The 18379-nt window shown below is 35.7% G+C and overlaps 1 protein-coding gene across 1 annotated transcript in view; it reads left to right on the top strand.

Moving 5' to 3' along the window:
* The window catches only part of LOC136406476 (transmembrane protease serine 11C-like), a 64244-nt gene that overhangs the window by 19215 nt on the left and 26650 nt on the right, over positions 1-18379 (top strand). The window contains exons 3-5 of the mRNA XM_066386532.1: positions 10817-10935; positions 11712-11779; positions 15170-15333. Coding sequence (XP_066242629.1) covers positions 10817-10935; positions 11712-11779; positions 15170-15333 — 351 coding nt within the window. The remainder of the gene's footprint in view (positions 1-10816; positions 10936-11711; positions 11780-15169; positions 15334-18379) is intronic.

Raw genomic sequence — 18379 nt, 5'->3', positions numbered from 1 at the left:
TTTTAAAACTCATAACCAAGAAGGTAAACAACCCAATTAAAAAAATAGGCAAAGGACCTGAACAGACACTTCTCCAAAGAAGACATGCAGATGGCCAATAGTCTTATGAAAAAAATGCTCAACATCACTAATCAGAGACAGAGAAATGCAAATCAAAACCACAATGAAATACCACCTCACACCTGTCAGAATGGCTCTCATTAACAAATCAGCACACAACAAGTGCTGGTGAGGGTGTGGAGAAAAGGGAACCCTTCTGCACTGCTGATAGGAATGCAGACTGGTGCAGCCACTGTGGAAAATGAAACTGACTTATGACCCAGCTATTCTGTTTTTAGGAATAATACCTAAAAATCCTCAAACATTAATTTAAAAGAAGATATGCATGCACCCCGTGTTTATTGCAGCATTGTTTACAATAACCAAGATCTGGAAACAACTCAAGTGTCCATCAGTAACGAGTAGATACAAAAGCTGTGGTACATGTACACAATGGAACACTACACAGCTGTGAAAATGAAGAAAATCTTACCTTTTGCAATGGCATGGGTGGACCTAGAGATTATTATACTAAGTGAAAGAAGCCAGGCAGAGAAAGACAAATATCATATGATCTCACTTATATTTGGAATCTAATGAACACAATAAACTGGGAAACATATTAGAAAAACAGGCAGGGTCATAAGGAACAGATGGACAGCTGTCAGAGGGAAGGGATTGAGGGTACAGGACCAAAGAAGGTGAAGGGATTAGACAAATTAAATATACATAACACACAGATACAAATAACAAGGTAGCAAATCCCAGCAGGAAAGGGGGGATGGAGGTGGGGGGGGCAAAGGGGATGAAATGGAAATGGAAAGAGACTTTGTGTGGGGCATGAGGGTCACAACGCAGGGAGTTGAGGATATTATATTGAGTGGGACACTTTAAACCATTTAAAAAATGTTTTATATTTAAATATTAAATCAAATTTATTAATGTAAAAAAAAGAACCTATATATTTGTCACTAAAACCAAATCTCATTTGACTAACTAAATTGTATACATTTTCTCCTGATGCTTTGGCATCATATAAAGACAGCCTTATGATGTTCCTCATCTGAATGAAATTTTCAGTATCATATTAGGTTTCCTGTTTCACTATTCTAAACTCCAAAACTGGAAGCAACCAGCCATCTCCTCACAGTAACTACTCTTTCCCTTAGGACAGTAATGACTTAAAAAAGACAGCTGGACACTCCGAAATACAGTACAAATATTTATTCTCAAATACCTACCTTTTTCTACTTCACAGGACTCTGTATATTGGCAATGTCATAATTTCTATTTAGTTAACATTTGAAGATATACATAGATAATAGATGGATAAATTGATAGAAAGAGAAAGTGGGAAAAATAATAAGAGTATCTGAAATTATACACAGATTCAACTCAACAAGCATTCACTGGGTGACTACTACGTACTTAATGGCAGACACTAAACTAGGTGCTATAATGGGGGGATAGCAGTCATGAGGAGAGCTTTAGAGCATCACATTAGTCCTTGCACTAAACTTGCTCAGTATCTACAGCAGAGTCAGCATACTGTCCCTGTAAAAGACCAGACTGTATATTTTCCTCTTGGTGGGCTATTATAGTCTCTCTTACAACTACTTGAATCTACTGTTGTAGTGCTAAAGTAGCCAATATATAAATAAATGAATGGAGTTATTTTCTAATTACACTTTATTCATGGACACTGAAATTTTAACTTCATATAATTTTTACATATCACAAAAATCTTCTCTTGACTTTTTTTCCAACTTTTTTTTTTTTCATTTTTCCAAAGCTGGAAATGGGGAGGTAGTCAGACAGACTCCCTCATGCGCCCGACCGGGATCCACCCGGCATGCCAACCAGGGGACGATGCTCTGCCCCTCCAGGGCATCGTTCTGTTGCATCCAGAGCCATTCTAGCGCCTGAGGCAGAGGCTACAGAGCCATCCCCAGCGCCCAGGCCATCTTTGCTCCAATGGAGCCTCGGCTGCGGGAGGGGAAGAGAGAGACAGAGAGGAAGGAGAGGGGGAGGGGTGGAGAAGCAGATGGGTGCCTCTCCTGTGTGCCCTGGCTGGGAATCGAACCCGGGACTCCTGTACGCCAGGCCAACGCTCTACCACTGAGCCAACCGGCCAGGGCCTTTTTTCCAACTTTTAAAGAATATAAAACTATTCTTAGCTCATAGGCCATCTAAAACCAGGTGGTAGGTTGATTTCATAGTTTGCTGATCCCTAATCTAGAGTAGTGCGTTTTAACAAGCCTACTATCAGAAATGCTGTCTAGAGTGAAAATTATCATTTTCAAGGCCCCTCAGGTAGTTCCAATGTGAAACCAATGTTGAGAATCACTGATCTAGAGGGTGACAGATGCACATATGATTCAGACAGAAATAAGTTCAGAAGTCAGTGACCCAGGTTCAGTATGTCTCTTCCGAACATCAGCGACCCAGGCTCCTTCTCTCATTTTGCTCCCTCATGACCTTCTGTGCCCAGATCATCTCAATGTCCAGAGACACTGTGCCAGTTCTGCTCATCATGCCCACATTTCGGCTAGACAACAGGTAGAAAAGGAAGGAGAAGAGCATACCCTATCTCCGTAAAAAAACATCTAAGAAATTGGCACATACCACTTTCCCTTTCATTCCATTTCTTAAACCTAAATGCACTAGATCACTCACTCCTAGATGTAACAGAAGCAGTAGTTTATGTTTTTCCTTTGGAATAGCATCTGCTCTGCTAAAAGTCCTAAATTGTATCATTATAGAAAAAAGGAAGAAAGGGTATCAATAAATAACAGGGTGTTTTTTCTCTGGTGGTTAAAATGTTATTTCAGTAGGTTAAGCTGTGAGTGATTAGTGAGAAAATTGGCAGATGAGATCGTCAGTCAAGTTTCTGTATGTTCATCGAGAAAGTTCATTTTCTTGCTGATTTTCTCACTACAACTATTTCAGGACAATATTTTCAAGTCTTCCTATGGTAACTTATAAACTGTCAGCCCTCAAAATAACAACTTCATTTTCAAGGAATAGGAAATAAAAGGAAAACATCAGAGGCTACACAGAAATAACTCCTTCATAAATTCAAATTTATTTGCTTTGTTTTCTTGCTTTCAAGGGCATAAATGATAAATACATGAGATTCTTTTGCTAGAGTGTTTCTTTAGTGCCAAGTATGTTCACTTTAAGAGATTCTGTAAAAGGCATCTCTGACTCTCTGGAGGAACGTTTGGGCAATTGTGGCCTTGAGAACTACTTTCAGCAAGTCTTAAATGTGGACAACAAAGCCAAGGATCAAATTGAAAGTCTTTAAGGTGACTCATCTGCTAAGATAACAGCAGCCAAGAATGGGAGCAGTCAGTTGCCACCAAACTGTTTTGAGCAAGTAAGTCACCATGTGTGAGAAAGAGCTAGGTGTGGAACCATACAGAGAAAAGTGCACTGACTTTGTTATCAATTCATTATGAACCCAGAACAAATGTATAATCAGGACCACACACAGAAAAATTATATTTCTCATAGGACAAAGAGTATCTTAAAAAGAAAACTCAAATAAATTTACTTCCTTGAACAATATTTTTAGATTACTTCTAAGTAATTATTTAAAAAATACAAAGAGGAGTAGAGGAGGAATCTGGCAGGGAGCTCCTGACCAAGTTAATAGAATTAACATCAGCTATAGTGGGACAAGTCGATACCAGGTGCCTAATGTTTGCTAAAAGGGCACATAACTGTTCTGTTATTATTGGCCAGTAAAACAAGTGAGTCATAATCAAAATCTAATGATGAAAAACATCACTTTTATTCAAATGTCAAGCCACATAGAGCACCTGTTTTCTGTTATAGTATAGTATAGTAGTTATTCTGTAGCATTCCGGAGAGCCCATCTGTTATAATTTCTCTTGTTTTTTCAGAATTTCTGAGTTATTTTGGGCCAAAAAACCCGGTTTTTTGTTTTGTTTTCTTTTTGTTTGTTGTTGTTTTTCTTGCCACCCTGTTTAGATCTGCATTTTCTCCATTCTGGTCTACATAGAGCTGATGAGACATTCAAATGAGACCTAATACAACATTCTCCTTCACTGATATCCCAGGACCCCACCTGCTCCCACATAGGAATCTCAGATATCAATACCTTCTTCCCAAATTGATCTTTACAAAGGGAATATTTTCAGTAATTACAGAGAATTGCTCATGGTGGGAACTGCTCAAGGCATATCAGAAGTCTGAATGGAGAAAAGGCTCTGGGATTTGAGAAGTGTGCAAAAGACCCAAACTTGACTGTCATAGTTAGAGAAGGAAAAAAAAGTAGTTAAAAAGAAACTTTTTAAGCAGAAGTACCAGAGATACAGCTGTAAATGTTTGCATGTTCTAAAACCATGGCATTTTAGAATAAAAAGAGGGCACAGCACCTAACCCAGGACATGACATTTACCTGAAAACTTTCCATCTCTTCCTCTTCCTCTTCCTCTTTCTTCTTGGGGGTTTTTTCCTCAAGGGAGATTATGTGGAGAAATCACATCTGCATCTTGAGAAGTCACATCTGCAATTTGAGAAAATGCCTTTAAGGGCTTTGGCACAGACCCTTCACCTGCTACCACAACAGCCACACGCAGAAGGGCCTTGAAATGCAGAAATGCAGGAAAGTTCACCCTCCCCTGTTGGTTTTCACAACAGAGATTCAGAAACAGAGAGCTCCTACATAGAGACCAGACTTTGAATTTCTCCATTCCTGCCTTCAGGGACCCTCCATTCTGATATCAAAAATTTCTGCTACAGCATGGATAATGTGGACTTCACTGACTTGCCCTTACCTAACCCATGTAGAGTGAGCGTATCCTGAAACCTTGCTTTGGACCAACTGAACTGAACTCTCATAAATATTCAGGAGTCCTCATACTTAACCCTGGCCTCACCTTAGAATCATCTGTAGCACTAAATTAAAATAACAATGATGTACCCACCCAGACCAATAGACTGTGTGGGAGAGGACAGAAGTGATGATAGTTCTTAAAACGCCACATGTGATCCTAATTGGAAGCCCTGGCTGAGAGCCACTTATGTAAATCTTGTTTCTCAAGCTTTAATATGCATAAATATCACTTCAATAGATGTTAACTAGATTTACTGTGGTGACCATTTCACAATATATACCTATATCAAACTATTATGTTGTACACCTGAAACATATTATATGTCAATTATATCTCAATTTTTAAAATTACTTGTTAAAATACAAAGAGGAGAATTAATCAAGATCTAGTCCTCCCTGGAGCTCTTCACCCTAGCCCAATTATTTGAAAATATAACTCCTCCAGTAAGAAAAAAAAACAATGGAAATAATTCTTAGAGGAGATCCTAGGTCGTAAAATTTTTTTTCTGCTCAAAGTCTAGGTTACATTGAAAGAAAATGAGCTAGTCCTTTATTATGATAGTCCGTAGTTCCTCTGAAAGCAACAGTACCTTTTACTCAGTTTTCTACTATACCTTTTAATTAAGGTCTCAGTGCTCTACTAGGATAACAGCTCCAGGCGTCCCCAAACTACGGCCCCCGCGGGCCGCATGTGGCCCCTTGAGACCATTTATCCAGCCCCCACCGCACTTCCAGAAGGGGCATCTCTTTCGTTGGTGGTCAGTGAGAGGAACACTGTATGTGGTGGTCCTCCAACGGTCTGAGGGACAGTGAACTGGCCCCCTGTGTAAAAAGTTTGGGGACCCCTGCCTCGTTAGTGTTTGAAATTTATTTAGTAGTCCAATAAGTTAATATAATCTAATACTGCTTCAGTACTATAGATTCTCAACCCAGATATTCTAATAGAAAAAAAGGCACACAAAATATGAATAAAAATATACAACAAAATGTTCCTATGGAATTTTCTTTTTCCAGCTTTATTGAGATGGAATGTAATTGACATGGAATATTATGTAAACTGAATGTGGATGACCTTATATACTGCAAAATAATTACCACATACAATTATGTTATTTCAGATGTTTCATTGTTAATATATAAAAACACAATTGTTTCCTGTTTGTTGATTTTCAATTCTGCAACTTTACTAGACACAATTAGTTCTAAGTTTTTGTGGAGCCTATAGATTTTCTATATATAATCCATTTTACTTCTTCCTTTTCAATTTGTATACCTTGTCTGATTGTTCTAGCTAGGACTTCCAGCACTATTTTGAATACAATTTGAGAGAATGGGCATCTTATCTTGTTCCTGACCTTATAGGAAAAGCTCTCAACTTTTCACCATTGAGTATGATGTTAGCTATGGGTTTGTTAGATATGGCCTTTGTTATGTTGAAGTATGTTTTTTCTAGACTCATTGGGTTTAGCATTTTTACAACATAAAAGAATGTTGTATTTTGACAGATGCTTTTTATATATCTATTGAGGTGATCATATAATTTTTTATTTTGCATTCTATTAATTTTGTGTATCACATTTATTTATTGGTATATATTGAACCACCCTTGTATCCCAGGGATAAATCCCACTTGATCAAAGTGTATAATCCCTTTAATATATTGTTAAGTTCAGTTTGTTAATATTCTGTTGAACATTTTTGTACATATATTTATCAGGAATACTTCTAGTATTCTTTAGTGTCCTTATCTTGCTTTGGCATTAGTGAAACAGGAAGGTTGGCTTTCCTACTACCTGTCACGACAAAGCCAATAACCAGAGACAAGGATTGAATCTGTATGGGAACTTTATTCAGAAGACAGCAGGTTATGTACCCTAAAAACTGTGTTTACACCTCATCTTAAACCAGCCTTTTTATGTGAAGGAGAAAAGTGGAGGTATGGGGTTTGGAATTCAAGGGAGAAAGTTAATTGCTCCCTGTTTCTTTTGGAGCCAGGATTCAAGGAGAAAGTTAATTGCTCATTGGTCTTGGCCTAGTCATGTGTTCACAGATACCACTTTCTATCAATTCCTGTTCTCCCAGAGGCAGACCTGGTCTAGTCCATTGCTTGAAGTTCCTGAAATGACAGCTTTCTACATGCATTAATCACTAAGCCTCTTAATTAGAACTAATGCTAAAAATTTTTAGCTCAAAACTTCCCTTAGAGGTAATGCTAGCCTCATAAAATTAGTTTAGAAGTGGTTCCTCCTTTTCTATTTTTAGCCAATTTTGAGAAGAATTGACAGTAATTCTACTTTAAATGTTTGGTAGAATTCACCAGTGAAACCATGTGGTGCTGGGCTTTTCTGTATTGGAAGATTTTTATTTACTGTTTCAATCTCCTTACTTATTATTGGCCTGTTATTTTCTATTTATTCATGATTTAGTCTTGGAAAATTGTATGTTTCTCAGAATTTATTTATTTTTTTCTCTTGTTACTATTTTTTAATTTAAAGTTTATTTTGTTTAAGTATAGTTACCCCACCATGGGTGTTGTTTGTTTTTATCTTTGACAATTTAATTCAAGAAAAATGCTGTCTTGTTTTACTTTGCATTTCTTTGATCATTTGTGAATGTGCAAGAAAGATTTTCTCCAGATATTAATTCATTGATGTTAAGGATGAAGGGTCACTTTTCACTCTGAGGGTCACAAATGCTTTTATTCCTCCATCTCTTTCTCTTTTCTGTCTGCTTTGTTTCTTCCTCTCCCCTTCCTACTCCTTCTTTCTCTCCTCTCTTTCTCTCTCTCTCTCTCTCTCTCTCTCTCTGTGTGTGTGTGTGTGTGTGTGTGTCCTATCAATCTATGGTAGAGGGGTACAATGAGACCTGAACAAAGTTACAAAAGCTTTTTTTAGTTTCTACCATATTTAATGTATTAAAATAGTACAGTCAGAATAGCCAAATCAATCCTGAGAAAAAAGAACAAAGGCAGCGGTATCTTCCTGACTTCAAATTATACTACAAAGCAATGATAATCAAAACAGCATGGTATTGGCAAAAAAATCGACACACATAATAATGGAACAGAATTGAGAGCCCATAAATAAATTCACATGTTATATGGACAAATAATTTTTGACAAAGGACTCAAAAACATACAATGAATAAAAGAAAGCTTCTTCAATAAATAGTGTCAGGGAAACTGGAAAGCCTCATGCAAAAGAATAAAACTAGACTGCTGTTTGTCCCCATATACAAATATTAACTCAAAATTGATCAAAGACCTAAATATAAGACATGGGACAATAAATTACATACAAATAAAATGGTACTAAATGTATATACCTTTGTCTTAGAGAAGATTTTTAAGAATTTGACCCCAAAAGCAAGGAAAGTAAAGGTAAAAATAAATAAATGTTATTATATCAAACTAAAAAGCTTCTGCACAGCAAAGGAAAATATCAACAAAACAAAAAAGGCAACCAACCAAATGGGAAAAGATATTTATTTGCAAATAACAGTTTCAACAAAAGGTTTATATTCAAAATATATAGATAACTTTTACAACTTAACACCAAACAAACAATCCTATTAAAAAGTGAGCAGAGGACCTGAACAAACACTTCTCCAAAGAAGACATACAGATAGCCAATAGATATTTGAAAAGATGCTCAACTTCACTAGCTATTAGGAAAATGCAAATCAAAACTACAATGAGATACCATCTACACCTATTAGAATGGCTATTATCAACAAGATAAGTTATAACAAGTGTTGGAGAGGTTGTGGAAGAAAAGGAACCCTCATTTGTTGCTGGTGGAATTGTAAATTGGTACAGCCACTATGAAAAACAGTATGGAGGTTCCTCAAATATTAAGAATAGAGTTACCATATGACCCAGCAACCCCTCTTCTGGATATCTACCTAAAAATTTTGAAAACATTTATTTTCAAAGACATATGCACCCCTATGTTTACTGTAGCATTATTCACAGTGACCAAGACATGGAAACCACCAAACTGTCCTTCAACAGATGATTAGATAAAGAAGATATGATACATATAGCATGGGGCAAAAGTAGGTTTACAATGGACTACTCAGCCATAAAATGAAATATGCCGTTTGTAACAACATGGATGCACCTTAAGCATATTATGCTAAGAGAAATAAGACAGAAAAATTTAAGAACCATATGATTTCACTCATGTGGGATATAAAACTAAAAGCAACAAATGTACAAACAAGAAAAACAAACAAACAAAAACTCATAGACATGGACATCAGTATGGTTATTACCAGAGGGAAGTAAGGTGAGGATTAGTAAAGGGTAAAGGGGGTCAAACGTATGGTGACAAAAGATGATTTGACTTTGGGTAGTGGGCACACAATACAATACACATATCACGTATCATAGAAATGTATACTTGAAACCTATCTTAGCCAATGTTACCTCAATAAAATCAATAAAAAGAAAAAAATTACTCTAAAGTTTTGAAGTAAATTTTTTATAATAAACTTTTGAAAATAAATAAGTATAATAGTATGGTACAATCTAGCCCTCAATATTATCCTTTGCTTTACTTTTCAAAAGTTGTGGGTTTGTTTTCTTTATTCTGTTTACATAATTTGCAATACTTACCAGTCATACCTCATTTTATTTACTTCTTTATTCATTTTTATTTCATAGGTATTTCATAATAATTAAACCAGGGACTCCATTGATTTTTCTAAATGTAATCTTTAACAATCACAAAAACTAAGATTACTTATGCTTTAATATAATATCATCTCATAGTAACATATCTGTCTCCAGATTGCCCAAACTTGAGAGCTGGCACATTGACATTTTATATTAAAAATTCTGGGCCCTGGATGGTTGGCTCAGCAGTAGAGTGTTGGCCAAGCATGTGGAAGTCCCAGGTTCAATTCCTGGCCAGGGCACACAGGAGGAGTGCCCATCTGCTTCTCCACTCTTCCCCCTCTCCTTTCCCTCTATCTCTCTCTTCCCCTCCCACAGCCAAGGCTCCATTGGAGTAAAGTTGGCCTGGGCACTGAGGATGACTCCATGGCCTCCACCTCAGGTGCTAGAATGCTCCAGTTACAGCAGAGCAATGGCCCAGATGGGCAGACCATCACCCCCTGGTGGGCTTGCCAGGTGGATACTGGTCGGGCACATACAGGAATCTGTCCCTATACCTCCCGCTTCTCACTTCAGAAAAATAAAAAAAATAAATAAATAAATTCTGGCCCTAGACAGTTGGCTCAGCGGTAGAGCATTTGTCCAGCATGTGGATGTCTTGGGTTCAATATCTGGTCAGGGCACACAAGAGAAGTGACCATCAGCTTCTCCACCCCCCCTTGTCTCTCTCTATCTTTCTCTTTCTTTCCCACAACCATGGCTCAGTTGAAGCAAGTTGGCCCTGGGCACTGAGAATGTCTCCATGGCCTCACCTCAAGCACTAAAATAGCTCAGTTGCTGAGCAATAGAGCAACGACCCAGGTGGGCAGAGCACCATGGTATAGGGGGCTTGCTGGTGTATCCTGGTTAGGGCACACGTGGGAGTCTGTCTAGTGATAGTTGCTTCTCCTATGTGCCTGGACTGGGCAAGCCCAGGGTTTTGAATTGACAACCTCAGCCTTCCAGGTTGACTTTTTATTCACTGCACCACCACACAGGAGTCTGTCTCTCTGCCTCCTCACTTCTCACTTAAGAAAAATAATTTTTTTAAATTCTGATGACATTCTTGGGTCAAGTTATAATTTAATAAACATTTATCTGTCGAAGTTATTTCAACAGTCATTAAAAATCAAGATTATTTAAATGCCAAGTTACTGCAATTTTATTAAAGTGTTGTATTTCACATGATTTTCTTAAGAATAAATGTAGTTACACAATGAGCAAAGTCAGAACTATATTTTCTATTCTCTCCTCAGGGAAGACATCTTTCTATTACCACATCAGCTTTAAAGTCAATAACACTGACTATGACAGCAAGTTCGAAAAACCATATTCACAAGAATATATAGACCTAAATGAAAAGATAGTGTCTTTGGTAAGTTAAAATGTTTTTCTGTGTATTTTCTTTTTAAATGCTATGCTTCTAAAAGTGCCAGAATCCTAACAATCACCTTCCAGTTTAGAATTTAATAATTCATATATTCACACTATTTTTTACCACTACCTAAGTTTTAGATTAGAGTGGTCAGTCCTATCAGACAGTCAGGTCTGTCTTGATTCAAATGTTTCCCACAGCCCATGAAAGAAGGGAGATTCCCCCCCCCCTTGTTTTTTAGTTTTAATCCACATGGGAATAGTTTTAGTATAATCTGGGAGCCCAGTTTTATTTTATTTTAGGTATAGATAGCTAGTTGAGCTGGCACTTACTTATTAAGTAATCTTGTCTATCCCAATGATTTAAAATGTCATCCTTGTTATATCCTAAATCCCCATATATTCTAAGATTAATTCATTTAGATTCTATATTGGGTTATACACTAATTGTGAATGAACTGAGACAATATAAAAATAATCTTCAAAAAGATGCATCTTCAACACATTTGTATCTTTTTTCTAAATGAGTCATGATCGGGGGAAATTCTAATGCTGTGTATTTGATGACATTAAGATATTATTTAATTCCTGGGATGTAGGTAGTAGTAAAATGAAACCAGTTTAGCCACTTACTGATAACTGGTAAAGCTGAATGATAGGTACATGGATTTTGTTACACTATGTTATCTGCTTTTATGTATGTTTGAAGTTCTCCACAGTGAAAACTTAAAAATAAAAAAAGAAAACATAACCATTATGCATTTTACTTTTTAACAGATGAATGAAACATTTCATGGATCCAAACTGAGAAGACAGTATGTCAAATCTCATGTTGTCCAAGTAAGGTATATAAAATAGCCTGAAAGGCACAGAGAAAAATCTTTTTGTCCTTCTCTTTCCTATGTAATACTCAACAGAATATCTTTACTTGGTATACAATTCAAAGGTTGAAAAAATGTGAATTTGGATCTTTGAAACAACTAGCATTTTCAAATTTTAAAAAAAGGTATTTAAGTTCTATTGAGAAATTGTAAAACCCAGAATGAAGAATTCCAGCTGATTGTGAGTTTCAGGTAAAAGTTAAATGGGTTTATTTCTTATCTGAAGGGACAAAGTAAAAAACCAACTCTAAAATCTGGAGATGATTTCCAGATAAGGAAAGAATGGGTAAAATAAGAGAATCATCTACAAAATGTATGATGGAGGAGTGGCAAACTGGTAGCTAATGGGCCCAATCTAGCTTAGGGTGTGGACCAAATGTAAAAGTTAGAAAATTAAACATAAAAAAAATTTTCAGGATGTTGAAAAATCAAAAGGTCTGAAAACACAGAGTCCACATTCTAACAATACATTGAAACTGAGGTTGCGTGGTTTGTAACAATCCCAAATATTCCCGCAATATATGCAATGAGTATTTACACCTAACCAGCTTCACTCTTCTTACCTCACCTTCCTGCCCCTCTAAAAATCCAGTCTACAGCTGTTTTCTTCTATCACTAAAGGTGTTTATCCAAACACCAGGGAAGAACAGATAACCTGCAATAGATAGGGGAAAATATTAACTATGAGCACTATAGAAATGTTAATATGTTTAGAAATCTACCTCTCCTTAAAACTAGAACTTGTGCAATATAACTTTCTTGGTTTATTATTAAATAATTTATGTTCTTAACTAGTATCCCCAGAGAACTTTTTATTTATTAACCCATTTAACCTGATAACAACTATGTATGCTTTTATATATTAGCTTCCCCTTCCACAGATAAAGAAACTGAAGCAAAGTTGGGTTAAGTAATTTGCCAAGGTCACACATTTAATAAATTATAAAGCTGTAGTTTGAACCCAAACAGTCATATCTATATTATTGCATCAACTTGTTTATTATTTAGTTTTCACTCTTGGATGCTTCATTACAATCCATTTCCCACACAGCAGTCAGAGTGAATTGGAAGAGTGTATAATCCCTCTACTTAATATCATCTGACCATTTGTTACTAATTACAAACTCTCTATGAGCGTACATGACCTGGCCCTGCCTCTCTCTGACTTCATCTCATACCTTTGTCCTCACCCATAACTTTATATCCACACTGACCTGCTATTATTTTTCCAATAAACATGCAAAATTGCTGCTCTGATAGCAAAGACCTTGGCTTTGCCCAAAGAAAAATAAACTCATGTCTTCATCACAGGAGGTAGTTTTACAACTTGGAAGTAAGGTGCTCACCAAGGTTAGGCTTTCACCTTCCAACAGAAGCTGGTAGATAGAGGGGTTATCACCTTTGATGGTTCCAGAAAATGGCTTTCAGTTCCTTAAGAAAGACATTTCTGGGATTAAACTGCAAGATCTTTATAAAAGATTTACGTATGTTTCAAAGGGGCAGAGAAAGAATTTATGTTTACAAGTTTTCAAAGGAAATGATATAAAAAAAGAGATATCATGGTCAGGAAGAAGCCTGTCAAACATTTAATAAAACTGAAGGGATTTTTAAAGCTATCTTGGTTAAAGATTTTATACTTTATGTTTCTTCATACTGGAATATTCCTCCTTCAGACTATAGTATGACTCACTCCTTGTCATGAGGCTCTCACTTCAAAGAGGCTTCCTCTACCCTTCAAATCATTGCTCTATTTTCTTCATAGAATTTACCATGAAGATTATTTTATTTGTTTTGTTGTCTGTCTCTCCTATTAGTATGATAGCAGAGACCTTGTGGTATAATATGAGCTGATCCAGTTTGAGTACTTAGAACTGTGTCTGACATATTGCCTGAATTAATTAGTACACATTTGTTTAATGAATTAACAAATTGAAAGTTCAGGAATGTAAAGGAAAACAAGAATTTGTCATGTAAAACTAAAGAGTATTTTATGAGTCAAGAGAAAATTAAAATAACTTTTAGTTTACGTTTTCAGTAGAAAAGAGGGTCATGTTACCCAGTGACGTCAGATTAAGAATCCATATGTCTATCTTTAATTATTTTTAGATTGTTATTTGAAACAGAAGAAAAAGTCAAAGTGACACCCATGGTTTGACAAAAATCTTTAAAATAAACAAAGTAATGCAATATGTCCTTGTCTATTGCATAAATAATAAAGATCAGATAAGAAAAAATAGCATTGCACCTGCATAAAAGCAGAAGAGGTGAGAATGCTTAATAAATTGGCATTTAATAACTAAATGCTTAATACTTTATAAAAGAAGTAAAAATAGTTCATGTATCGCACTCAAAGGAAGAGCATATGTACACATACCCTAAAACATGAAGTAATAAGTAGTGATATGAAAAATAGTTCATGAATGCATCAATTTAGAATTATCTTAGAAAAAAATATTAAAATAATAGGCTTTATAATCATTTATAACCTTGGATCTTGATCATGGGTACTGCTTTTGTTTATGAGTATTATGGAGGTTTGGCAGTGGATGTTTTCAGGATTTTTCTTGAGTCTTATAAAGCTTTGTTGTGGTTGTGGATTTTCAAATACACATTTGCAGAGAAATACCTAGAGAGGTGAGGAGGCACAGAATTAAGGAATAAAGTAGAAAAGACATTGTATTGAGTCAGTGGTAGTTACCCTTTTAAAATTTCTTATTTATTTATTCATTTTTACTTTATTTTATATATTTGTATCTTTAAGTGAAAATTACAAATGTAATAAATCTAGTTCAATTTTTTTTGCTCAATCATGATTTTCAACAGGTGAGAATTGTTCCTACTCTTGAAAATTCTGCCTCCATTAAAAAATAATAATAAGTGATTCTCTCCTTTTACCTGTTACCTTTCATTTTGTTATTTGCCATTAGCCTTTTACACAGAGTCCATACTAGATTTATAATCATAGATACATTTATATGAATAAATAATTTGTACACAGCACTCTAAAATTTTCAAAATACCTCCATATACATTATCTTATATGGTTTTTACAATAACCCGGTAAATAATATTACCACCCCATTACAGAGAGGACAGCAGTACAAAGAATGCCAACAGTTTGCTGTAGTCAAAGAGGTGGCAAACAGTGAATCTAGAATACAAACTCAGTGCCCCTGAGTATAAATCACACTCTCCTTACTGTTCACTATGTTCAGAAAGTGCCATTTCCATGCCCTTGAACAAACTGAAATAGCTGCTAGGAGATCTGCTTAACAAAGTTTAAAATGACTCTTTGTAGAACAATAAAGGTTCAGTAATAAAAGCATAACTTATTTGTCTGGTTCTGTTCTGCAGCCGAGCCAAAGGGAAAGTGGTAATACATGCTGTGCTGAAGTTTATATCCTACCTTAAAAATAAAGCAGCAAAATTTCAGAATAGGATCAAAACCATTTTACATCAGAAGTTAAATGGTGAAACTGGATCTTTACAAATCGATTCTTCTTCATTTAAAATCGCAAGTAAGCATTTTTCTGTATGGTATAGAGTGACTTACAGCTTTTAATTTTAATATGTATTTTGTTATACAAATGAAAATCACACCTCTCTTTAAAATATTATTTCATATACAATGATAATTGCTTTTAATAACTGGTAAACTATTCAGGGTTTATTTCAATCAATTTCTTGATATGATATCCTTGTATTATGATGATAATTTTAAAAAATGTAATCAGGGTCCCAAATAACATTTCTTTTCAACACAAGGCAGCCTTTAACTCTTAAACTATTATGGCTTGTTCTGTGGGTCATAATTACTCCCTCCATTCTTTTGGATGTCTCAAGGATCTAGACTCCTAAATTTCAAAATTGAATTTGAATCTTTTTAACATCAAACTTACCTCTTGATAAGCCTTTAATGGACTTTGTCTCTCATTCTTATATATGATTAAATCTTATTCATGGTCACCCAACACTACTATAAAGGGCAGCTTCTAAAAGGTTAGGGACAAATGTCCTACCATTCCCAGGAAATGAGTGTCTCTCTGGTCTTGATAAAAGTACAGACAACACTCAGCACAGCTAAGCTAAGCAATTAGTTCTCTGATGCAAAAAATTTGACCAAGGGCAGAAAAGTATACCTACCCCTACAGGAAAGACTTAAAGCACTAAATATATATGGGGGGGGGGGGGGAGAATCTGTGCCAATTGTTCATGAAACATCAAAAGGCTGAAAAAGCAAAATATGAACATGCTTCTCCAGGATAAGAAGCCATCAGGTGGTTGAAATATGACTCTCCTCACATTTTTTGATGCTTTCTCTTAGATCTTCCTTCTTACACAGCTAACCCTATGTGTCATGACCTCAAAAGAATAGAGAGAAATAAAACAGCTCTCCAATTTATAGAGAAGTTGCTAGCAAAGATACTTCTTTGGAAACTCATTTGCTAAAATGACAAACTGCATTATATTTATAGTATTTCTCCAAACTTTAAGAACATTATGTCAGATACCAGGATAACAGACTTTCTGGATGTTCTTTCCAGATTTATTATTTTTCTCTGTAGTTTTGTCTATTATAATGCCATCCTACAACTTTATGAAGTGCAATGACTGTTAAGTGTAATACATTTAAGTATGGAATGACCTTTGGTATTGTCTTAGCTTCTACCTGTTACTTAGAAACTCCCTCGTGCTCCTGAAACTCACTGGTGGTTCACAGATACAAGATCAAGCTCAGCAGCCATCTGATCCAGTCCTCCAAAACCATAATAAAATAAATTGACAAAAAGCTCATATTCATGATAGCTCTTACTGAAAAGGAGTGTGAATCTTCATAGGAATCTATGAAAAGCTTATTTAGGTAGTTAAGGTTGCTGTCACAGCATCTTATTGAATAGCCTGACCTTCATATGTTGGCTGGTTAGTTCAGTTATTTAGAGCCTTCTTCTGAATATGGCAAGGTTGTTGGTTTCATTTTTATACAAGCTGCTTAACATAGGGTAAAAGTCACAAATTCCTACATTGGCCAGTGATATTAGTTACAACAAGTGGTTGAATATAGCAATACTGTTTCTATATTATTATGCCTAGAGAGAAGGTTTAAAATAGTGGTTAAGGTCATGGGTCCTGGTATGAGATTTAAATCCCAAGTCCTCTACTTATTAACTGTGTGACTTTGGAAAAATTACTTAACATTTCTGTGTTTCAGTCTAACCATCTTATCATGGGAATGATGATAATAAAAATAAATATTTCAGATGATTGTTGTATTTAAAAGACATAACAGATTTAAAAATAACAAGACTGGTACAGAAGGATAAGTATCATTAACTGTTCAGTTTTTTTTCTAGAGAAAAAAAAGCACTCAAAATATGTATCATATGGATTATAGATTTGAAACTCATATGTTTCTATATAGAGATAGAAAGATGATAGATAGATATAATCTGATATTTTCATTAATATCCCTGTCCTTGCACTCAAGCTGCGCTATGGGTGAGCGAGCAGGAACAGGAGGCATTTCTAAAGAATGATATCCCAAAGCACTAGTGCAGTAGGAGCAACTCCACATCCCCAGCCCTAAATTCCCAACACAAACAAATCATTTTATCTCATAAAGCCTTACTTTTTCATCTTTAAAAAGAAGACTGTGGGCCCTGACCGGTTGGCTCAGTGGTAGAGCATCGGCCTGGCATGCTGGAGTCCAGGGTTCGATTCCCGGCCAGGGCACACAGGAGAAGCGCCCATCTGCTTCTCCCCTCCTCCCCCTCTCCTTCCTCTCTGTCTCTTTCTTCCCCTCCCGCAGCCAAGGGTCCACTGGAGCAAAGTTTCCCCGGGCGCTGAGGATGGCTCTGTGGCCTCTGCCTCAGGTGCTAGAATGGCTCTGGTTGCAGCAGAGCAACACCCCAGATGGGCAGAGCATTGCCCCCTGGTGGGCGTGCCGGGTGGATCCCGGTCGGGTGCATGCGGGAGTCTGTCTGACTGCCTCACTATTTCCAGCTTCAGAAAAATACAAAAAGGAAAAAAAAAAAAAAGAAGACTGTGGTTCATCTATTTTATACTGTTTATCTTGAAAAAAAAGAATGAACACATACATCTAAAGCTCTTAGTACAATGAGCACTTAATAAATAATAAACAAGATAATTGTTTTGTATATGTAACTTTACAAAAGAATATTTTTCCAGTAATCATGATTGTTCTTCTGATAATTATATACTTAAATATTCACTGCAATAGCACATTTAAAAATATTTTAAAAGCCTTAGGAATAAAGAAAATTAATGGTAGTTAAACCACAGGATAAAAATTAGTGCTTTTGTAGAAATAAAAAGTCAATCAACTAAAATGTCCATTAACATTTCAGTACTTAATAATTATACCTACTCCAGAAAATGACTTTATATAATTCAGTTATAATATCAAGTCATTACCAGAAAAAAATTTAAATCATCTATTATTAGCTTAATTTATTTATTCATTTATTGAATAAATATTGACTGAATACTGACGATGGCTAAAACCATTTGGATAAAACATTACTTTATTAGTTATTTTTTACTATA

This window comes from Saccopteryx leptura, chromosome 5 (assembly GCF_036850995.1).
Source record: "Saccopteryx leptura isolate mSacLep1 chromosome 5, mSacLep1_pri_phased_curated, whole genome shotgun sequence".
Classification (NCBI taxonomy): Eukaryota; Metazoa; Chordata; class Mammalia; order Chiroptera; family Emballonuridae; genus Saccopteryx; species Saccopteryx leptura.
This window is presented reverse-complemented; position numbering and strand designations above follow the sequence as displayed.